The following is a 21,984-nucleotide window of genomic DNA, read 5'->3' on the forward strand; positions in this document are numbered from 1 at the left end:
AATGATAACTATTAATAAACTATTGAACACTAAGTAAGTTACTCCCTTTAAAAGACATGTATCATCACCAGCCTTGTTGTTGAAAAGAGATGATCGTATTAATTTACTGGTCACTTTTGAATCGGTGTTGTGACGTTTTCGTATCTTATTGGTGACCGCGGTCAACTCCAACGGTATTGACCAATAGAAACGTAGAACAGCACCAGACGCGCGAAGATCTAAAAACTACGGAAGTGTTATTACGGAAATGCTGTTTACGTTGTACGTTGCTATGTTGTTGTTCAAGTTGTTATAATTACAAGTGTGTTGAGATAGATACGTTTTTATATTATTATATTAATTATACTTGGATCAAAAAACTTAGAGCAACGACACTTGCCGTTTGTTGCAGTTTAATGGGTAAGTTAATTCAGATTGTTGACAACAAAAAGCAAGAGGAGTGTAAATGCTGAATTCATTTAATAATTTGATTGCGTCTATTTTTCTGCTATTGTAAAGGAATATGAATATTTATATAATAAGAAAAGTAATTTTGACCTGTATTGTTAATAAGAACTGTAAAAACTTACATTTGAGTTGTCCAGTTAAGGGGCTCTGTTTACATTTTAATATCCGTGTTGTGTGTTTTGTGCGTGCGTGCGTGCATGTGTGAATATATATATATATATATATATATATATTACATAAATTGTGTATAACGTTACACCGATGTAGTTATTGTAACTAATTTTATTTTACTCTGCTTGTAATATCAGAACAATATAATAAAACACTCAACACTTGAGAAGACCAGCGAATCTCGCATTTGATTCAGTGAACAACAAAGGCTGCTAGGATGGATGATATCTATACCTTGCAGCAGGAAGTGGGACGAGGCAGCTATGGAGTGGTCTTCAAGGGACGTGTGACAGAGACTGGGTGGTGGGGCGAGAGGGGCGACACGGTGGCCATTAAACGTCTACCATGTTGTAACCCAGAGAGTATAGAGCTTTACCTGCAGGAACTGTGGGCTATGAGAATCACAGCACGAAACCATCCCAATGTCATCGCTCTATACAACTGCCTCTTACAGACTGGACCTAGAACACTGCAACCCCTGAAATCAGGGAGGCTTCCTTTGGATTTAGTGGAGAGTGCTCTCAAAGGAAGAGTGGTGGACAAAGACACAAAAATCCAATTGAAGAATCCCTCCAGGTCAAAGAGGAGGCTGATGTCCACAGAGGAGGTTCCCCGGCGCTGCTTTGCCCTTTGGTTGGTGATGGAATACTGTGAAGGAGGGGATTTGAGCCAGTACATTCTCTCCAGGCCGCCAGATGCTGAGTGCAACTGTGCAGTGGTTCAACAACTCGGCAGTGCCATTGCATTCCTGCACAGGCATGGAATAGTGCACCGTGATATAAAGCCAGATAATGTTCTTGTCCGTCTTACTAAAAAAGGACCGGTCATGAAGGTACAAAAAGGATGCAATCTATTCTAAATATTTTTTTTTATATCAAATTATTATTTTACTGCAGTGTTACAAGCATGTACATATAAGAAACAATAATATTGGTTAAAATGCTAATGGCTTATGGAGTCAAACTAAGTGCAGTTGTCATGGGACCGAATCCGATTTGCATTTGTACAAGCTTTCATGTTGTTTTTGAAATGGTCTATACTGCTTTCAGAGCCATATTGTCTTTTTTTCTACCCCTTTCCCTTTTTATTTGATTTGTATTAGTCTGGAGGCATGGAAAATGTTCCACTATTAACTTGGCTGTGATAAATAACAAAGCATTACAAAAGTACTTTTGAACTTCTATTTGCATGATAGACAAAGCCTTTGTTATTGCCCTACAACATGAGTCACATTCCATGGTTTGAAGCGCCCAGAGAACATTTTATGCGATGGATGATAAGAAAATGTGTTTGGATTATTGCTGGTGCACCCGTAAACCAGATAATGTTTTTTCCCCAAAAAACTTTTTTGTATGATCAGGATGTGTGCCTGAACATTTTGAGCCTATTCTGTAAATCAATACAAATACCAGCAAAAACAGTCACTTTATAGACAAAGCTTGAAATGGATTGTCTTGAAATCCATTCTTCTAAAGTTTCAAATAATGAGTTTTTACGTTTCATTGCATGTAGAGACAATCAATGTAGTGTGCTTTGAAGCGACAGATGAATTGTGCTCTAAATGTGTACCAGTCAAATATTAGGCACAGCACACAGTGGATAGTAAGTTGTGAGTTATCAATTGTTAAAATAAATGCTTTTGTAGTTTCCAAAATTTTCCAGCTTTGTCAATAATATTAGACTAGATTTTAAGGTTGTTGTTGTTGTTTTTTGAAGAAGAAAAAAACATGAATAGCCCGAGTCCCTTGTTCAGTGAAACTGTCCTATGAAGTGAAGAAATTATTTGAATATATATGAATGGTTTTGTAGATATGTTAATTTGAAATGTTTTATTATTTTAATACTATTCAATATTTAGCTAAATACATTTAACAGTTATTAATTTAATATAAATATAAAAAATAAAAATGTTTCACTCCCCATATCTAAAAGGTGGTCCTAGTTAACTTCTTTATGTCTTACAGGTGGCAGACTTTGGCCTCAGTAAGATGGTGGACAACCCTACTGATGGTGTCCAGAGTAGACTGGCTCTTTCCTCTACCTGTGGCTCAGACTTCTATATGGCTCCAGAAGTTTGGGCAGGTCGTAGTTATACAGCCCAGGCTGACATCTTCTCTCTGGGTGTGCTTTTCTGGGCTGTGCTGGAGAGAATAACATTTCTAGAGGATGGCACCAATCAAGAACAACTGGGTTAGTTTTTTTCTGGGCTGGCAGGGGGAATTTACTTTGGCTCATTTGGCAATACCCCTTTAATGTTTTTTAATGTTTTCATCTTTGTTATTTAATCAGTCTAGGTCCATGATGCATGTATTGTTATGATTAAAATGAAAGAGGAACTTGTATCTGGAGTAAATTAGGTCTTATGATGGGTTTGAAGATTAATATAAAACCCACCATCTTGTGATTGTCACAGCTACTTCACAGAAACGAGAATAAAATTAGGTACAGGAATAGAACACCTGACAATTTTCAGAGCCTCGCTTTAACTAGCATTCGGAGGCAGGTGGCTATTTCGGTTTCTCTTCTTACTGGTTACCTCATCCAGACTTCACTTTATACCGCTGTGAAAGCTTTGTTGTTAAGCATTTGACAGTAGTTCATTATCTTAATCCATAATAGCTGAGATAAACTAAAGTGGTCTGAGGATGCAGGTTTTGGATGGAGTGCATAAGCTATTCAGGCAGTCCTCAGTAATTACTCGAACCCAGCGACTTTCTGCGCTGCTAGCAGGAGTACAGAAAGGTCAGATGTCGCAGCTTATTTATATAAGGGCAATTAACATCCTTCCACCCATTAACCTCTCTGTGGTGGGTTTGCCTCGAAGTTTTGTGAATAATAATGAGTTTGTGCCAGGCATGTGCTTTGAAGAAATGCACTTGATTGTTTTTATTGCCGCTTTTTAGTGTTGTTGAGCTAATGGTGCAAATTCAAATGCACCAATTAGGAGATCAAAGGAAACTCCTCATACGGGAATGAATGAATGCTTGAAAATTGATTAAGCATAACATCTGTTTCCTGTTTATTCCATGGTGTTCTAGGTGCATATGTAATGCGAGGCCGCTGGCTCATCCCGTTAGGTGAGGCTCTGTGTCAGAATCCCGACCTGCAGTTGATCATCCCTATGAGGGCACGACGTGCTCCGCCACTGCCGCCACCTCCAAACCCTGCTATGTGCGAGCTGCTGATGGACATGCTAGATTCTGACCCCGACATCCGGCCCACAGCAGACCAGCTGGAGAAGAGGGTCCAGCATGCCATGGAGGTCCACTGATCTCAGAGCAGCATACTAACAACCAGTCTCCTTTATACACTGAAAAACTTGAAGATGAAGCCAAAAAAAGATAAAATTGAGATTTATAGATTTGTGTTATTTGCTTTGAATTTTCATTTAGTCCCATGTGTCTGTTACTGTGTGATGCTTTATGAATTATAATTAGTATATAGGGCTGCATGATACAAATACAAATATCACAGATTAATAAACTGATTTATGCGTTTCATGACTTGCGATAATGGAATGATTTTAATACTTCTGAAAGTTCCCACACTTAAAGCATTATCATACTGCCTTCAATATTGTGCAGCCCTATTAGTGTAACTAAGCTTTTCCTCTATTCTGTGATGTTGTCAATTTAATTTTAGGTATTTATTGAGAAGTCAACGAAAGACAAATATAAAATAAGTAAAACAATACAATACTCTGTTGAAAAACTTATTTTCCCAGTCCAAGCTTGCTTTATCTGTAGAATTTGTAACACCGCTTTCATGCTTATAAGAATAGCCAGTCAGAATCGGTTATAGTTGTGTTGTCAGAAGCAGCAAGACACGAGAAACTGAGCATTCAGAATGGTCTCACCACAAATCGCCACCTTGAAGCGACAGTGTAATTATAGAAAGTCAAAATGACTGAAACCTTTGAAGTTTCATAGCTGGTGGCACATGTTCAATATCAAGATTGGAGGGGAAATTATTTTGTTTCCTGTAATGTGTATCTGTGAAAAATGGCACAAGTATCAATCATTCAGAACGCCTGTTTTCAACTGACAGGATTGTCATGGTTTCTGTGGCTTTACTGGCCAGTCTCGTAGATGGTTTTGTCTTTACAGGATGCTTCAGATAGTTTTCTGGTTGGGGAAAGTGCTCCATCTTCCACAGGAAATTAAAGTCCCCCATTGTAATGGATATAAATGATATCTGGCTCAGTTTGTGTTCAATACCTCTCAGGTCTAGAAAGTGCAAAACACTAAATCAGCTGATTTTTTTTTTTTTTTACAGATCTCTGTGATCAAGACTAAGCAGTTAACTGCGGTGTTGAGCTGATGGAGGCCAATAATAATGCCAAAGTTGAATATTAATGACTTGCGAGAGTGTTCAAGGGTTGCAAAACCTTACAGCCTCACCGCAATAACATAAAGCGTCTGAGAATCCTTCTAAGTGGATCTCATCTGTGACATTTCCATCTCTAGAGACACTTTGCCCTTTTCCCTCACGCTTCGCTGGTTTGCAAATGAAACGCTGCGATGCCTCATCTTGACCTCGGTGGCGAAATATGCACATTATCTTAACACAGCACTCGTTCATTCTCTGAGGTCATCATTTCGGCTACATCAGTATTATTCTGCATTGGTAAGACTTTACTTTAAAGGAATCATGACAGTTATGAGCCAATGTAATTAAGGAAATCTGTTCTGGGATTGTCTAGTTAGAACTTACTGAGATTCAGTGAAAGCTGCTGATTAGTGTGTAGGATGACAGTTTGATGTTCACTGTTCATCGTATTAATGATGAGGTTATTAAGCCATTAAAGTCCTAACAAATGGTCTGTGCCAGGAAATTACGAGATCTACCATTGTTAAATCATCACTTTATTGTGGGGTGGTGGCAAAGCAACATCTTGCCATTTATTGGAAGCCATTTCTCTGAAGACAAACCTCTTACAAGTGTGATCTGACTGAGCTTAGCTTTAAAGGGTGGTCGGTCATCATTCGCCTGACACCTAGACTCACAGACAGAGATAGCGATTTAATCTGGTATTGCGATGTCAAATGAAGCAATAAAAACCCATCAGCGGACATATCATGAGGTCTCCTGCAGAAGAGCTCTCGCCACACCGCACGACATTTCTCAGAAATTGGTGGTGTGGTGACAGACACTAAAACGCAGCAGAGTAGTTCCAGTGAACCTTTCATTCTGTCAAAAATAGAAGCAATTGGATTTCAATCATTTTGGCTATAGTTTTTCATATCTGAGCTGGACAGGAGAGTGCTGCAGATGATTTCTTATCCATTAATTTCTTTGAATGTTCAGTGATGGCTGTATTGTCTATTCGACTCCATCCAAATCATCTGCCTTTGTGCCAACATGTGATTTATTACAATGTACAATCATGTGGTTACTGAAATCCTGGTTAAATGTCTTTAACAATAATAATAAAAAAAGACCAGATTCATTCATGCACAGCCAAGAAAACATGAAAATGCAATCAATCCATCTTCAAAATGAACAGAACTGGAAAAATGGTGGATTAATCAAATGTGCCAACCGGCAAGCATATTATTTTCCCCTCCCAAATCCAAAAGAAAACTATGCGCATTTATAATGGGATAACTCAAAGCCTCTACAGTTTTTTCCCCCTCCATTATGGCCAATGTTGTCAGTAGAAACCAAAAATAATGAGTGTTATCCCAGAGAAGTAAATGCACTGGCAAGTATGCTAAGGCCAAGGGAGAATGGTGTACGTTTCTAGCAAGCATGGATACTTGCATCATAGTCTTCATAAGAGAACTACCGAATACTCTCTTTGGCTGGCATGTAACAGAATAGTGCAGTCTGCTTTGGTTTGACCACACACATGCGCTATTTAGTCCTCATGCCCAGTCCAATTATAGGTGGGGTGTAAAGATCCCCTTAAAGTCAGTGTCCTGCATGCCGCACGATATTCTATTTGGATTCCTCTCTGCTTCAGTAAAGGTTCTTCACCATATATGGCCCTTCCAGTTCATAACCCATTTTTCTGTAGTAATTCCTTGTTCCAACACCTGAACCAAAAAAAAAACAAAATATGAACAATGACAAAAAAATTCAGATTTACAGTAGAAAATATATATATTTTTTTTCAATAATTCGTGCTCTAATGGAGGCACCCTGGGGCATTGTCATTTGGACAAAAAACATGCAAATTTGAGAAAATGACCAAAAAAAAAATTAATCAAAAGTTCAACATTATAAGATATGTTTTTGAGCACCAAATCATCGTATTAGAATCATTTCTGAAGAATCATGTGACACTGAAGACTAAGAACATCTGCTAAGAGTATAGCTTTGTACGGTGCCCCTAAGGTGACTTGGTCGGTTTATTTAGTTTTGCCATGGCCACGACATAATAACTCGTGGGAACGTGATAATATGTTGTAGTCACAAGATATTAATTAATGGGAACATCATTTTAACTTGTGGGAACATCATATTATGACATCCTTATGTCGTGGCCTCGAGATGTTATGTTGAGGGAACGACATCCATTTCTCGTGGCCACAAGTTTAATGCGTAAACAAACCTGTGTGACCATAGCAACCTGGGATTATCAGAGATGTATTCATTAATATTCAATTTTGAATTACAAAATTATTATATTATAGAAAATATTTAATTATTAAATTATTATATTAACCGTATGCCTTGGCTACTGGACTTTATTACGTGTGACAATCAGCATTCAAATGAAGTTTATCATGAATAAATGTTACATAAAGTGCATAATATAAGAAAATTTTTTATCCACCCTACAGTTTTGTCCATTAACTGATCGTCTTTTCCGTAATATTATTGTATACTATTATTATTGTTATTATATAATTCTTATTGGTTTTATTTTTTGGAGTTTATAATCCTTTTTTCTTTTTTAGTTTATTGCTTCATTTCGATCTCTATACTTGATGTTCTGAATACTCTTGTAAATAATAACCTACTGTAAATTCTCGAAATGCGAATCAAGCTTTGATTATGCGGACTGCAATTTTTGCTGGAATGCATTTTAAAATGTAACATTTCATTTTATTTTGGCTAATTAATAGACCACAATTATAAATACAATAGTGTTTTGTTGAGGAATTAATCATTCGCATGGTTTCATTTGTAAATTAAATCAAAACACTCATTTATCATCACATCACGTCATAACTTTATTGGCATAATTGTCAGATAAGTGATAAATGAGGCTGTTGTGTTTTCATTTACAAATTAAACTATGTTTTGTGCCAGGGCTATAAGCAAGTTTCTGATGTGGCTATAGCTTAAGTCAAGCACCGCCCTAGCGCCGCCACTGGCACGTAATAATATAATACAATACAATAATTTAATAATAAAATATTTTCTATAATAAATAATATAATATTTTCTTAATTCAAAATAAAATATTGATTAATACATCTCTGATAATCCCGGGTTGCTATGGTCACGCAGGTTTGTTTATGCATTAAACTCGCGGCCACGAGAAATGGATGTCGTTCCCTCAACATAACATCAAGGCCACAAAATAAGGATGTCGTTACCTCGACAAAATTATCTTGTGGCCACGACATAATATGACGTTCCCACGAGTTAATATGAAGTTCCCACAAATTAATATCTCGTGGCCACGACATATTATCACGTTCCCACGAGTTATTATGTTGAGGCCACGACAAAACTAAATAAACCCACCATGTCCTCTCCTAGGCACCGTAGCTATGCCATCACAGGAAATAATATGAATACAGATTTTCATTTATTTTCCAATTGTTGTTATCTCCATCCAGCAGCTGATTTGGGGAGTTGCATGTCAAGATTTTTTATTTATTCTTTTCTAGCGAGGGGAAGAGAAGAACCAACAAAATGAATGTGCCATTGCGTTAACGCTGAGAATATTTTTGATACCTGAGATAACAGCCAATTTGCTTGAGCCGTGCTCATCCCTGGCTATCCTCTCGGCCTCCTCCATCAACATCATCCCAAAACCCTACAAATGCACACAAGGAGAAAAAGAACATTAGAATCTGCGGTCAGTGAGGCTATGTCAAATAGATGACAAGACAAAAGCCTTTAATAAAAATGTAATATTAGAATGTACACATTTATCTCCATTAATTTTGAATTTAACAATTATTAATGACAAATCATGTGTTTGTCATTTTTCCAAGTGACAGTAAAGTTACTTTGCCTTGTTTTACTGGCAGAAATAAGGTGTCTACCTGATGCTGAAACTTGCTGGGGTCTCGGCTGCTGACAGGGACCACGCTTCCGTAGACATGCAGCTCCCGAACAATGGAAACGCCACCCTTCAACTCGGGCCGGAAGGACTGTGGTGAGCAGCGACGAAGACGCAGGAGACCAATTAAAATGTCCTGCTCGGGGTCCTCATAAGACAGGAAGGTCTCCCAGCCCCCATTAGCCACATAGTCTCTACGGATCAGCTCGACCTAAGAGAAGCACAGAAATGATTTTCAATCGCTAACTCTACACACTTTAACAACACGTTTCTGCTAATTGGTTACACAGAACATGAAATACCTGATATGGTCGAACTTTGTGATGAATCTCTTGTATGCCCACTTCTCTGGTTCGTACATCTCTACACTGTAGGTATCAACAGCAGCTTGTACTTAATGGCCTTGAATTCATACATCAAACAAACTAAAAGATTGATAATTAAGGTTACCTCAGTGCCCATGTCTTTCATTCTGGCCAATGCCAGCTCTCTCAGATTCCCATGTTCCACCCCAGAGCTCACCAATGGCATTGGGATATCCCTGAAAGAGGCCAGAGATCATCAGCCTAGCAAAACTAAATGCTGGTCACATTAGAATGAATATAAGGCAACAGGTAAAGCTTCTTTTTTGGGTAAATAATTAGTTAGGGATGCATAATAGTGTTCCTGTAGCTCAACTGGTAGAGCACTGCCTTAGCAAGCAAGCAAGCGCAAGGTTGGGGGTTCGATTCCCCGGGAACACATGATATGTAAAAATTGATAACCTGAATACACTAAGTCGCTTTGGATAAAAGCGTCTGCTAAATGTAGACTCTAAATTTAATTTAAATTTAATGATACATTGACACCACATTGGTTATTCATATAAGTATTCATCTCAATTGATTCATATAATTAATTTTTTTAATTTACTAGTATCATTTGATATCGGATATTTAATTGTTAATGCACTTTTTTTACATTCAATTTAAAAGTTAATGTTTCGAAACAGCAATTTTTTTTTTTTTTTTTTTACAAATAAATGTAATCTTTAATAAATAATAAATGTAATATCTGACATATCTCATAATACATCAGTTTTTTACACTGTACTTTATAATGTTTTGATGCATAGACTCCCTTATTTTACTTAGTTTTTAGTATTTTATTTAAAATTCATTATCATACAAAATAGCAAAGATTTAAATTTCAGCCACAACATGAAAATCATTCAAAATAAGCTTTTCCTCCATGTTTGTGAGGTCAGTTTATTTGTTTAGATACTGCCTTACCTCTGTACACGATACACACGAGTCCATGGTGGGACTAGAGCTAGAATTCGCGCTACCAGATCCACTAAGGCACTGGGAGAGTAGCTTTTATAGCGGCCCGTTTTCCACAGCTCGTACAATCCAGTGCCTCGAATCACCAGTGTAGGGTAAAGTTTGAGCCCATCTGGTCTGAATGCAGGATTCTCAAAAAACTCCTGGTGACAGAGACAAGAGTTTTAGCAGAGAAGTGCAAACATGAGATGGTAATGAGTACGAGTTTGTTATTTCAACACTGATAAAAACATTAAAATCATATTCAATTTAATTTGTTGGGGTAATTTGTTTTTTATAAAATATTTCATTGACATTTTAAAAACTTTGAAAAACTAAAATATCTATGATATATAGGCATAAGATCAGCCATAAGTCACTGTTCTCTCAAATTTTGTGGATTTGCCATTGAAAAACCATTGACCACTCATAATAAAGACTTCACTTACGGTATTATAACTTTTGAAAATATAACATAACAAATGTATATTTTATTAATATGTTTAGCAGTTATCTTTTTCCAAACTGTTGTTACTAAAGAAGTCTTAAACTGAATAAAAAGCTGTAGGCATGAGTTCTTTAGACAATTCTAAGCAGAAAATAAGCATATTCATCTTATATTGAATGCTGATAAGCTTTGTACTAACTTTGTACTTGGAAAGCAATATCATTCACGTTCAAGAATTGAGTTAAACTGCTACCTAAAGTCCCATGACCTTTATCACTGAACTTGCTTACGTCTTCTACTTAACACATTATTGTGAGGGAATCTGTTTTACCCTTGTCACTTTGAAAAGCTCAGGGGTCACGCAGCGCACTCAGAAACGTAACCATTACAATCAAAGAGACAACGTCAGTGGTCATTAAATCGGTACTGTCCTGCTTCCTGACACACAAGTGAATCATCGAACTGGACACTGGTGCGTTTAAACTAAACTCTAAATAGCACAAACAAACAAAAATAGTTGCCTTTAACAGACAAATTGAAATGACGGATTATTTGAGTCACGACTAGTTATGCGCTTTGAGCTTCTCCTTACTCCAAGAGTCAAATGAAGTCTTTGTGTGATATATTTACGCTGAGTGTTATTTTGTATGTAGGGAGGGGAGCCTGCAAACAGTCTGATAAGTGTGCAGTGAGAGTCGGACGAGTCAGTAATGGGATTCCATTATCACTGAGCCACGCTCCTTTCCACCGCACACTCATCCTGAGATAGCGGCGACAGGTTCCCGTCTCAAAGTGGGGGAGGCGTGACGGAGAGCGAGAGAGTAAATGCCGAAGAGGGAGGGAAAGAGGAGAGCACAAGCATCACAGAAAGCAGGTTAGGTGAGATAAACCGGCCGAGCGCTGCTGGTGGGTGACACAGGTGAGGTTGTGTGGGCACACGGCGGCGGAGGAGGAGAGCTGATAGCGGTGGGGTCAGAGACCACCTTCCACAGCCATTAATCTCCCTCTGTCCTGCTCTGACATACTGTCTTCTAATGGCTCTCTATCACAGAGATATCACAACAGGTATGTGAGAGACAAATTAATATACACTCAAACATATGTGTGAAAAGGATTCCAATAACGCGCGGATGGAATTAATAGGCGGAATGGTAAAGCAATGAGCCGATCATCGTCAAAACCATGCTTTGAGTAGGTGCTTATTACTGTAATTAAAAAAGCAACAGCATTGTCAGGAATATGAAGTGGAAAACAAAATGGCAGGCACTTTGTTCTGATGAACACACTGAATATTATATTGCAAGTGAGTTTGCTAGGATGTGGTTGTTCGGACTCAAATCTACAGATAGAAAAGAAGAGGTGCATTGCCTTGTGCTCAACTGCAGAGAGTAAAAAATGCAAATAACACTAATTTAATAACATTATTAAATATAATCTTTAGCAAATATCAACATGAAAGTAATTTTTTATACTGTACATTATAAAGGGATGCTTAAATCATTTGAGTTTAATTTTTTTTTAATTATTATTATTTAGACAAAATTGAATTGGTTAATGACTATAACATGAAAATAACTGATTGTGCTTAGATATCAGTCATTTTCACTTAACAGTCATAACATGGTGATTAATCATTTTATCTGTGTTAGAATAATCTTGGAAATGTATCATTTAACCACCATAACATAATAATAATTAATCATCTTATCATTATTAGCCAGAGTTTTAATATTGGTAATTTAATGATTAATGTCCAATGTTAAAATAATTAACTGTGTTAGGCAAAATTTTAATATCAGTCATTTATCATTTAACAGCCATAACATTTTATCTGTGTTAGAATAATATCAGAAATGTATTAATTTAACCACCATAACATGATAATAATTAATCATCTTATCAGTATTAGCCAGATTTTTAATTTCTGTAATTTAACGATTAACCTCCAACATAAAAATAACTAACCGCCTTATCAGCATCAGGCAGAATTTTAATAGTGGTAACTATTCGATTATTGGCCATACCATGATTTGTAATATCGGCCATTTATCGGTTAACGACCATAGCATTATAACAATTAACTGTATTACCGGTATCAGCAAGAACTAAAATATTGGTGCATTCCTATCCTAAAGCCACATAAAAAAAATATGTCAATAAAATAATTGTTGAGCACAATCCTTGACCCTTTATTGGCAATTTTCCTGAAAAAAAAAAAAGTTTTTCACGATTAGGAAAACTGGTAAAAGAATCACACTGGTTACATTTTATTTCATCAGAATTCGTGCCTCGAAATGCTGTTTTTTTTGGTACAAGAAACACTGGCTAACATTAAAAAGGTGCCCAAAAAAAATCACAAAAGTGTAAAAAAGGGAATATATTTAAATGCACGGTTTGTACCTTTAGCTTCTAATTGCAATATTACAATTACAAATTGTACAAATAAAGAGTAAAAAGGTATTGCTGTCTAAATATTTTGGAGCTGGCTGTTGATGGCAGCAGTGTGGAGGCAGTAAGAGCCTCCCAGGGGGAAATGAGGTAGGTGTAATGTGGGCTTGGTACAACAATGTAAAAATCTAAGCAAAGACTTCCGAGACTCTAGAGACTGGATGATTGCGATAAAAAGTTAATGGTTCTCTTTTACAGTTAAGTGGCATTTATGTGACTGTTAATGCAAAATATTATTTATATAATTGCACTCAGTTAATCATGATGTTTCTTATGCAACATTAACGTCATTCACTTCATTCTAGGCTCTTCTGTTCTCCTAATGGGAAATAATCACCCCCTTTAAAAATCGCTAAACTCCCAAGATCGTACACTGACAGTGCTCGCTTTAGACATCAAAGAAACCTGTTGGCACCTGGATTGCTCCCGGTTGGTGTTTAATACAGTCTTTCAGAGAGAAGCACTTTGAATGGGTTCCAGAGCACAGTCACTGATTGGATCTCCATGCTTCGGTAATGAAACCCACCATAATGAATGCTCTATTCACTTCACATAATGAAGCCCCTGATAATGCTAACCAATGCGTCACAGCTGGACATTGACAGAGGCCATAAAAGAGCAGCCTGCCATGACACATCACTCCCCACTTCATTTACATTTACCCATCATTCCTGCTATATAACAATTAGCTACTGCACCCGATAAAAGTGGATTTCTCCTCAGGATAGAAATGTTCGTCTTTTTCTGTAGTGTACATACATCTCATATGTACAACCAATTTCGTCTCTCCCCATTGTAACCTAGGGCTGTGTGTGATATGGGAAACTATTTCATTTTGCTATTTATTGTTTATTCAAACTTTTCTAAAGGATGGATATTTGATTTCTCATTTCTTGTCCTAATACTTCTGCGAAGCCTGCTCGATGACGACTGTGGCTCAGTAGTTTCTGATACTTTGAGTGTCAAAGTAAATAGAGCACCCGAAAGTAATATGGAAATTTTGGATTTCACAGAAATGTTGATTAATTGAAGTCCTTTAGCTGATGAAAATGACATTTTGAAAACCACCTGCGTAACCTGTGAGGTACACCGAGATAAACCTTTGCATTTAAATAACCCTCTGCCATTGACTCTCAGCTCCTCAGTTCATTAACATTAAAAGAACTTACAGAATAAACAGTTGTACGTTTGAGAACCTTAAATTACAAAGCACTACTTCCCATAATCCTCTTGAAGCTTATGCATGAGGCTTATTTGAAGTAATCCAAAAATGATTATTCAGTTAGCACTTTTGGAAGTGTTTTAGAATGAAAATTGTGTCATTACTTCCTCATCTGCATTACTATCGTTATTATAGCAAACACCAAAGGAAACATTTGGCAGAAATTTAAACAATATCTTTCCAAAAAAAACAACAACACTCTCCACTGAAAATCTCATCTGTGTATGTACAAATTTTCCATGGTCAATGCACACACAAACACACACAAAAAAACAGTGATGCTTGACATCAAACCTGCTGTGACGTGTCTCTTTGCGCCATTTTAAAATACACACTACCATTAAAAAAAAAGTTTGGGGTTGGAAGATTTTTTTTTTTTAAGAAATCTTTTACCCTCTCCAATGCTGCATTTTTTGGACCACAAATACAGTAAAAACTATAATATTTAGTTGCCTAAATAACTGTTACATGATCCTTCAAAAAGCTGATATGCTGATTTGGGCAAAAAGAAACATTTGTTATTATCAATGTTGAAAACTGTTGTGCTGCTTAATATTATTATTTATACTTTTTTCAGGGTTCTTTGATGAGGAGAAAAATAGATTTTTTCTGTAACATCATAAATATCTTTATTATCACTTTTGATTAATTTAAAGGTGGCATATCATGAAAATCAAATTTTCTAGGGTTAAAGTACTATAATCAGGTCCCCGGTGCATCTATCAACCAAGGGAACGGTGCTTTATAGTTTAAAACCCATGATTTCAGCACAATAAACATGATAATCAATCAAAACAGATGTTTGTTTGTTTTTTAAGGGGGTGGGGAGCAGCAGCTCATTTGCATTAAAAGAGACATGCACAAAAAACTATGTTTTTCTGCTTCCACTCAAAATAGGCATTTTCTTCTGAAACTTCAGAGACACATTCTGGAGACACCGGAGAGATATATTGCATGTTGTAAAAAGGGACATAATATGTCTTCTATACAATAATAATAATAATAAAAAGTCATACTAACTCTACGTTGGAAGTGTGGAAGTGCTAATGGAAGTGTTTTGAATGTAAGACTTTCTACTTTAGTAGTGTTTCTAAACACCCCTCAAAAGAAAGTCATACAATTTTAGAACAACATGAAGGAAAAGGTTGTAAGAGGACAAAATGTTCATTCTTATGTGAACTATTGACGTATTGTACATCAAACAATTTTGACTAGTTAAAGAGTAATATTACCAAAATATAAAATGACTCCATGATTGCACTCATTTTCACATTGTGTTAGGTGTTAGGTGAATGTAGTAGAATTGCACTGATCCATGAAGTACTTACTATAAACTGCTCGACATCTCTTTCCATACCGACATTGGGTAAGTCTGGCATCATGTGGGCTACAACTTTAAAACCAGCATCCTTAGACAGGTGGAAAGATTCACACACAGCCCGAACGGTATGTCCTCTGGAAAAAGTTAGGAAGTTCCAGAAGTACATTTAGTTCATAGTACACAAGTTCAATATAACCATGCCCAAGATACATGCAGTTACTAAAGAAATATCATCCTTAGTTTTGTAAGCCAAAATATAAATGACCAAAACCAGCTTTAAATGGTCATATGGCTGTATATTTTAATTAATCATGTTTTTAGCAAGGTCATTTAAATTCAGCACAGCACTTCAAGTAAACTGAAATTACTAACGTGAGCTAAAATCGACTCACTGAAAGTCTTAACACTGATGTTACACTAATAGTATCCCTGGATCAACTTTATCCAATACTAAACACTCATCTTCTAGTCTGTGGCATGTCTGATATTTTAAATGCAACAAACTCTGACCTGTTGGTATCACGAGCCACATCCTCATAAACACTCTGCACGCCGATCTCTAGTCTGGTGCAACCGTAGGCCAGCATGTCACTCAAGTGTCTCTTCAGACAATAGTCCGGTCTGGTCTCAATCGTGATGCCGACACATTTGGTGTTACTGCGTTCAGAGTATCTGGGGAAAAGAATATCAGCTCAGAAATTCTGATACTATTTTATAGATGCATGTATTCATTCTTTAAAAAAAAAAAGAGAAACATTAAATTGTTCAAAAGTGACAGTAAAGAAATTAAAAATGCTACAAAAGATTTCAATTTCAAATAAATGCTGTTCTTTTAAATTTTCTTTTCATCAAAGAATCCTAAAGAAAATGTATCATGGTTTCCACAAAAACATTAAGCAGGATCTGTTTTCAGCATTTATAATAAAAAGAAATGTTTCTTGTGCACTAAACAATTTCTGAAGAATCACGTGACAAAGAAAAAAAATTGTATGACTGATCTACAAAATGAACAAAACAAACAAAAACTTTTTTTTAAACTTCTGAATAAAATGGAAAATCTTTCTTTTACGGTTTCTGAAGATGATATGACAACTATTTTACGACTGAACTGGTTTCAATTGGCCAACTGTATTGGTTTGCATCAATTTAATAATAATTCTGAAATGCATGGTTTTTGGCTTCCTGTCATGCCTGACATTGTTCTGAAGTTTTAATGGACATTTAATAGCCCAAAAACTCTTTCTGTCCATTTAGCTCCTGGTTCTATCCCTAGATTTCAAACAATGTAGTTATGAAACCAACAGAGCATTTCTCATTTGTACTTATTCTCTTTATTTCTCCCTCCCTCCCTCCCTCCCTCCCTCCCTCCCTCACACACACACACACACACACACACATCCTCTGCTGAGATAAGCAATGGGCCTGAAATCGAACTGTTGTCTCCTCCATCTCTGGCTGATTAGCCGCCGGAACAATTATGGCAATCGTGTCATCTTAACAAACCTGCTGATAAGCTGTGGTGTGCCGACAATCCTGTGGACCTCTGCCTACGTGCGCACACACACTCTCTCTCTCTATCTCTTATGAAGAAAATAAATAACAAAAAAATCACAGCAATAAACTAGCAGCGCCCTGCAGTGGCAGTCTATCCACATCCTGCTATCATCCCTTTTGCCTTTCATTCTAACTTCAAAACTTTAGCTTTCCTCAGGGAGCTGATGTCATCAGGGTGGTCAGCAGCATTTGAGTCACTACTTGTTCAAATCTGACGCAAAGCCTTTGAGAAAAGACATCAGATCTTATCAAACTTAAAAAGAGATCATTTTTTCAGTTTTAGTTAGTTGCACAGAAATCACATACGTCACCCTTATACATATTTAGACAGACATAGACTAATGGTCAAAGTGAAAAGAAGGCTTTTATTTGCTTGGTTAGCCATTAATGTGCAAGATAATTTCGGCTAAACTGTTAAATTACATATTAGGAGATTGACTAATAACACTCTTTATCTTGTCATCATCATTTAAGCAAAGCGCCCAAATGCCACATTCTGTCTTATTGTTCTGTGACTAGCCTGAAAGCAGAGCCAGTGCAGCTGCTCTGATACTGGAAGACTGGTCCAGAAGCCTCTCAATACTGACACACTACCAAATTTGCTCACCAGGAGGTTTTTGGCACTGTGCTTTAACTGATCCAAGGCTTGCATTTGTTCATTTTGCTTATACCAATTTATATTATCCAAAAACAAAAACACTGGTCCCAAGTCAGAGCTTATTAACTAGTGATTTTCCCTAGACACACATAAGACAGCACAGCTGCTCCATTCCCTATGCTTTTATCTAACACTTGCACTTTAATTCCTGCGCTTATTGATTGATCTTGCATCACTTGTGTAATGGGCTGAAGACAAGTACATTTATGTGTAATTAATTCTGAAGAGTAGGCATTCATGATTTACTAGTCACTGGTCAATATTAAGTAGGTTTTTTTTTTTTTTTTTTATCTATATTGGTTGATATTGTATATATTAGCCAATACTTATAACCCCATTTTTACATTTATATACATATACTGTACACACACATGTACATAGTGTTATAAAAAGTTTTTACGACATTTTGAAATGTGTATAATGCTGTATGGCCAGTTAAATGTAAATATATTATAATTTTGTGGAGCCAAAATTTTTTATTTGAATTTAAACCGAATTTTTTTTTTTTAACTTAATTTCAAGCAACATTTGAATTTTTTATGTTTTAATCATTTGTATTTTTTTTTATCCACCTTATTTTTCCTATAAGAGTGGGCCTAAAGGATTTACCTGCGTCAATTGCTCTCAGCTATTTTTAGCTGTAATAAAAAGCTTGTTTTGCTGTTTAATATAGAAAACTGGTGTGTCGTACCATATCATTTTAATGTATTATCTTAATTATGAACACACTGGTTTGTAGTGCAAACAGTTTTACTGTTTACTGCACTTTGTTATTCTTCTCGTTATTTCCCTACTGCAGCTAATGAACCAGAAATCTCACACATTCACAGAAAACAGCTTATATGAAGTCTGTAATAAATGTAATAACTGAAGTCAATAACTGTGATGTTATTGTGTTGAAAATAAGTTGGAATTTAATTCACTGCATGCCATACTCCGCATGGTTGTGTGAAACCAGTCAAATTTAAGTGATGCCTAAATTCACTTACTATTAGTTTTTTTGTGTTGTATTTTTTTAAAATAGCAGAGAATGTTCAATACATGTTTTAGGAATGTCAGGGCAATTCAAACTTTTTTTTTAACTGATCGTTATCAGCTCTCCTGAGCCCGATCCTTATTTTATGACACTTGTCATGCTGCTTTTGTGCAGCAGGAGATGGTATGCACTTTTAAGTGGGTTTGCAAACAGCCATTAAAAGGAAAAGAAAATGCTCAAATGTGCGTTTGACACGTGAGGAGAAAGTGAGGTTTGTTCTAGCCTGTTATTCACATTAGAGCTTCCGTGTTCAGTATATTTGAAGTGCACTTTTGTAACAATCATTCATTCATTTATCGTGTACTTTTATCTGCCACCTGAGACATCTTTGATATAACTAATATGTTTTAACACACATATATGTGCTTGTCTTTGTAAGAAATAGTTAGGCTATTTCTGTTATGTATCATCAAATGTTGCTTGAAATTATGTTTTAATTCATTTTATATATATATATATATATATATATATATATATATATATATATATATATATATATATATATATATATATATATATATATATATATTCATGTGTGGCACTAAGGATGTTGTCACCAACAGGTGATGGACTGTTCCTGGCGCTATGACATTTGTGCCACAAAACTCATAATTAAGGGTGGTCTGATTCTATCAGTCATAGACAAGTTTATCATGGGGCGCTGGTACCTGACAGCTTCAGTAACATTGTTGGACGTGTGTCCTGACAGCGCATCGTGGAGGTTACGGATGAAATAGTCCCTGTAATCCTCCGGCAGAGCCATGAATGTGCCTCCCATCACAATGAACTCCACTTTATCCACGCTGTGACCCAGCTGCTTGAGCTAAATGTGCAAACACAGCAGCATAAAGACATTAACACCATCCAACGAGAGGAAAAGCTGAGAGGATCATCAACCTTGCAGATGTATATCGTAAAATCAAACCATTAAGTAGCTTATGATCCCTTAAGATTTTTACTGTACAATGCCAAAAATGCAGCTCATGAATAGGTATAGTGAAGATGACTCACCTGTTCTACTCGGTGCCTAGTCTGGAGGAAAGGATCATATCGTGCACGGATGGCTCTCATTGACGTGGGCTGGATAAGAGGGGGAATAGACAATCAAAATGAAGCATACAGCATAACATCAGTGCAAAACTCATAAAAAAGAACATGTGTGACAGGATTGCTTTAGGATACAGAAGGATAATTACCTCATATCCTGTGTAAGACTGTGTGGAATATTCAAAATCCGAGTCCGGACCCCCTGGGCAGTAGCTGTTTGAGCAAATGAAAACAAACACACCACATAAACATCAAAACTAAGACCAGTCTTATCACTATATTTTGCCCATAAAAGTTTACCCATCCACTGATACTGTAAAAGGTTCATGGTGTCGTTCTTTACGGTGAATAGCTTGTGTTGTAGAATTACTAATTTGTAAGTCATTTTGTATAAAAGCACAGACTGAATGAATAAATGTATGCTATTGTTCAAAAGGTTAGGGATTAGTCCAAAATTCTATTGTATCAAAAGGAATCTCTTTTCTTTTCTTTGATCGAATATACAGTAAAAATACAGTAGAACAGAAATACTGTGAAATATTATTACAATTATTTACAATCTCTATTTCAATACATTTACATGCACAATACATTTCAATACAAATTTTAATTATTTATGATAGCAAAGCTTCAGTTTTCAGTGTCACATGATCCTTCAGAACTCATTCTAATATGCTAATTTGGTACTTAAGAGTTTGTTAATATTATCGATGGTGAAAACAGGTGTGCTGATTAATATTTTTTGTGGAAGCTCTGATAAAAACAACAACTTTTGAACGGTAGTGTAACAGAACAATGACACAGAAATACAAGGACACATTATTTCAGTCATACTCACACGCAGATGTTGCCTGTAAAACTGATGTGTGGGCAGCGGTGAGGCTTACACATCACAGCGACAACTGCAATCTACAAAGAAATATGAAATCAAACTCTGTGCAGCCATTTCATTTCTATATTATGGTATCTTTAAATCACACTAATACAAATAGCGAAGGGGCAACATGCCATCCTTACCCCACTGGCAGTACGAATGGGTTTGGCTTTCAGTTTGGGCACCAAAGCTCTTCTGTAGTGAGGTGGCACTGCAGCAATGATGTCCACCAGCCGTGGCTGTGCAGAGAGACCATATTTGGCTGATGTCTTCGTCTTGACCCTATAAAAAAATTTGCTGTCTTAGTTTACCGTCATCCAGTGAGAAAACAGCTCCAGTTGTGTTTCTGAAACTTTAAAAATGCACTGACTTGTTAAGGTTAATATCTTTTCCCTGTTCGTGGGCCTCAACCAACTGCTTGATGACATCTGCAATTGTCATCATCATCAGTTCTGCACGGCTCAAGTCACCTGAGGTGGACACAGAGAGTTAAACAGACAGATAATTTTAGAGAAACACCAACATCTAGGCATGTTCCAGACACCTGTCACTACTGTTAAAGACTAGTTAAAAGACAGAACTAGTTACTCGGGCTGATTGTTACAACTTTTTCACGTCTTCTCAAACTGCAAACATATTCAAACATCTATCCTGACAGATACTCGTACTGTATTTTTGAAATAGTAAGAAAACATTAGTAACTAGCTACCTTCCTGAACGCATCTATAAAAAAAATTTTGAATAGGTATTAGTTTACAAGACTTTGTTAACTTTCTGTCACATTGCCATATAAACAGTTACGAACATTTACGAAACTGCTTGTGTTAAGAAATCAATTTTAACATTTCATTGCAACATCCATACATGCTTTCAACATCTAACAGAAAACGTAGTGAATACTTACTCTTCTTTTTCGGCTTTCCCATTTTGGTAAAAAGCTACAAATAATCCACAACTCGTATACAATAAACACTGAAATTTGCACTAAGCTATATGCTTTAACTACGAATTAAAATGTCAACATCGTTGAACATGCTACACTCTTCCGTAAAGCGATTGCGTGACGTGTGTCGTAAAGCAACACATGTAACTACAGTTATCGTAAAGCTGTAAAAGTGCTCTCAGCAGCTCTGCAGTGCACTGGAGGACCTCTAGTGTTCAGACAGAAAATCTCTGTGCCAGAGACATTTTGTCTCAGGGTTATAATACAAA

At 36.4% G+C, this 21,984-nt stretch overlaps 2 protein-coding genes across 2 annotated transcripts; one reads left to right on the top strand and one right to left on the bottom strand.

The window, feature by feature from the left end:
* Positions 1–217: 217 nt before the first annotated feature.
* On the top strand, positions 218–4,101 carry LOC127984240 (serine/threonine-protein kinase pdik1l-B). Its single transcript, XM_052586800.1, has 4 exons — positions 218–399; positions 756–1,450; positions 2,583–2,808; positions 3,657–4,101. The coding sequence occupies exons 2-4, from the start codon at positions 836–838 to the stop codon at positions 3,887–3,889; spliced, it is 1,074 nt and encodes a 357-aa protein (XP_052442760.1). The 5' UTR covers positions 218–399; positions 756–835; the 3' UTR covers positions 3,890–4,101.
* A 1,361-nt stretch (positions 4,102–5,462) lies between these two features.
* On the bottom strand, positions 5,463–21,855 carry LOC127984239 (elongator complex protein 3). Its single transcript, XM_052586799.1, has 15 exons — positions 21,677–21,855; positions 21,143–21,242; positions 20,916–21,054; positions 20,737–20,807; positions 20,048–20,111; positions 19,863–19,931; positions 19,520–19,674; positions 16,114–16,275; positions 15,611–15,737; positions 10,135–10,328; positions 9,314–9,404; positions 9,166–9,231; positions 8,847–9,074; positions 8,533–8,614; positions 5,463–6,656 (listed from the first exon to the last, which is right to left on the bottom strand). The coding sequence occupies exons 1-15, from the start codon at positions 21,696–21,698 to the stop codon at positions 6,580–6,582; spliced, it is 1,647 nt and encodes a 548-aa protein (XP_052442759.1). The 5' UTR covers positions 21,699–21,855; the 3' UTR covers positions 5,463–6,579.
* Positions 21,856–21,984: the final 129 nt, after the last annotated feature.

This window comes from Carassius gibelio, chromosome B20, assembly GCF_023724105.1.
Source record: "Carassius gibelio isolate Cgi1373 ecotype wild population from Czech Republic chromosome B20, carGib1.2-hapl.c, whole genome shotgun sequence".
NCBI lineage: Eukaryota > Metazoa > Chordata > Actinopteri > Cypriniformes > Cyprinidae > Carassius > Carassius gibelio.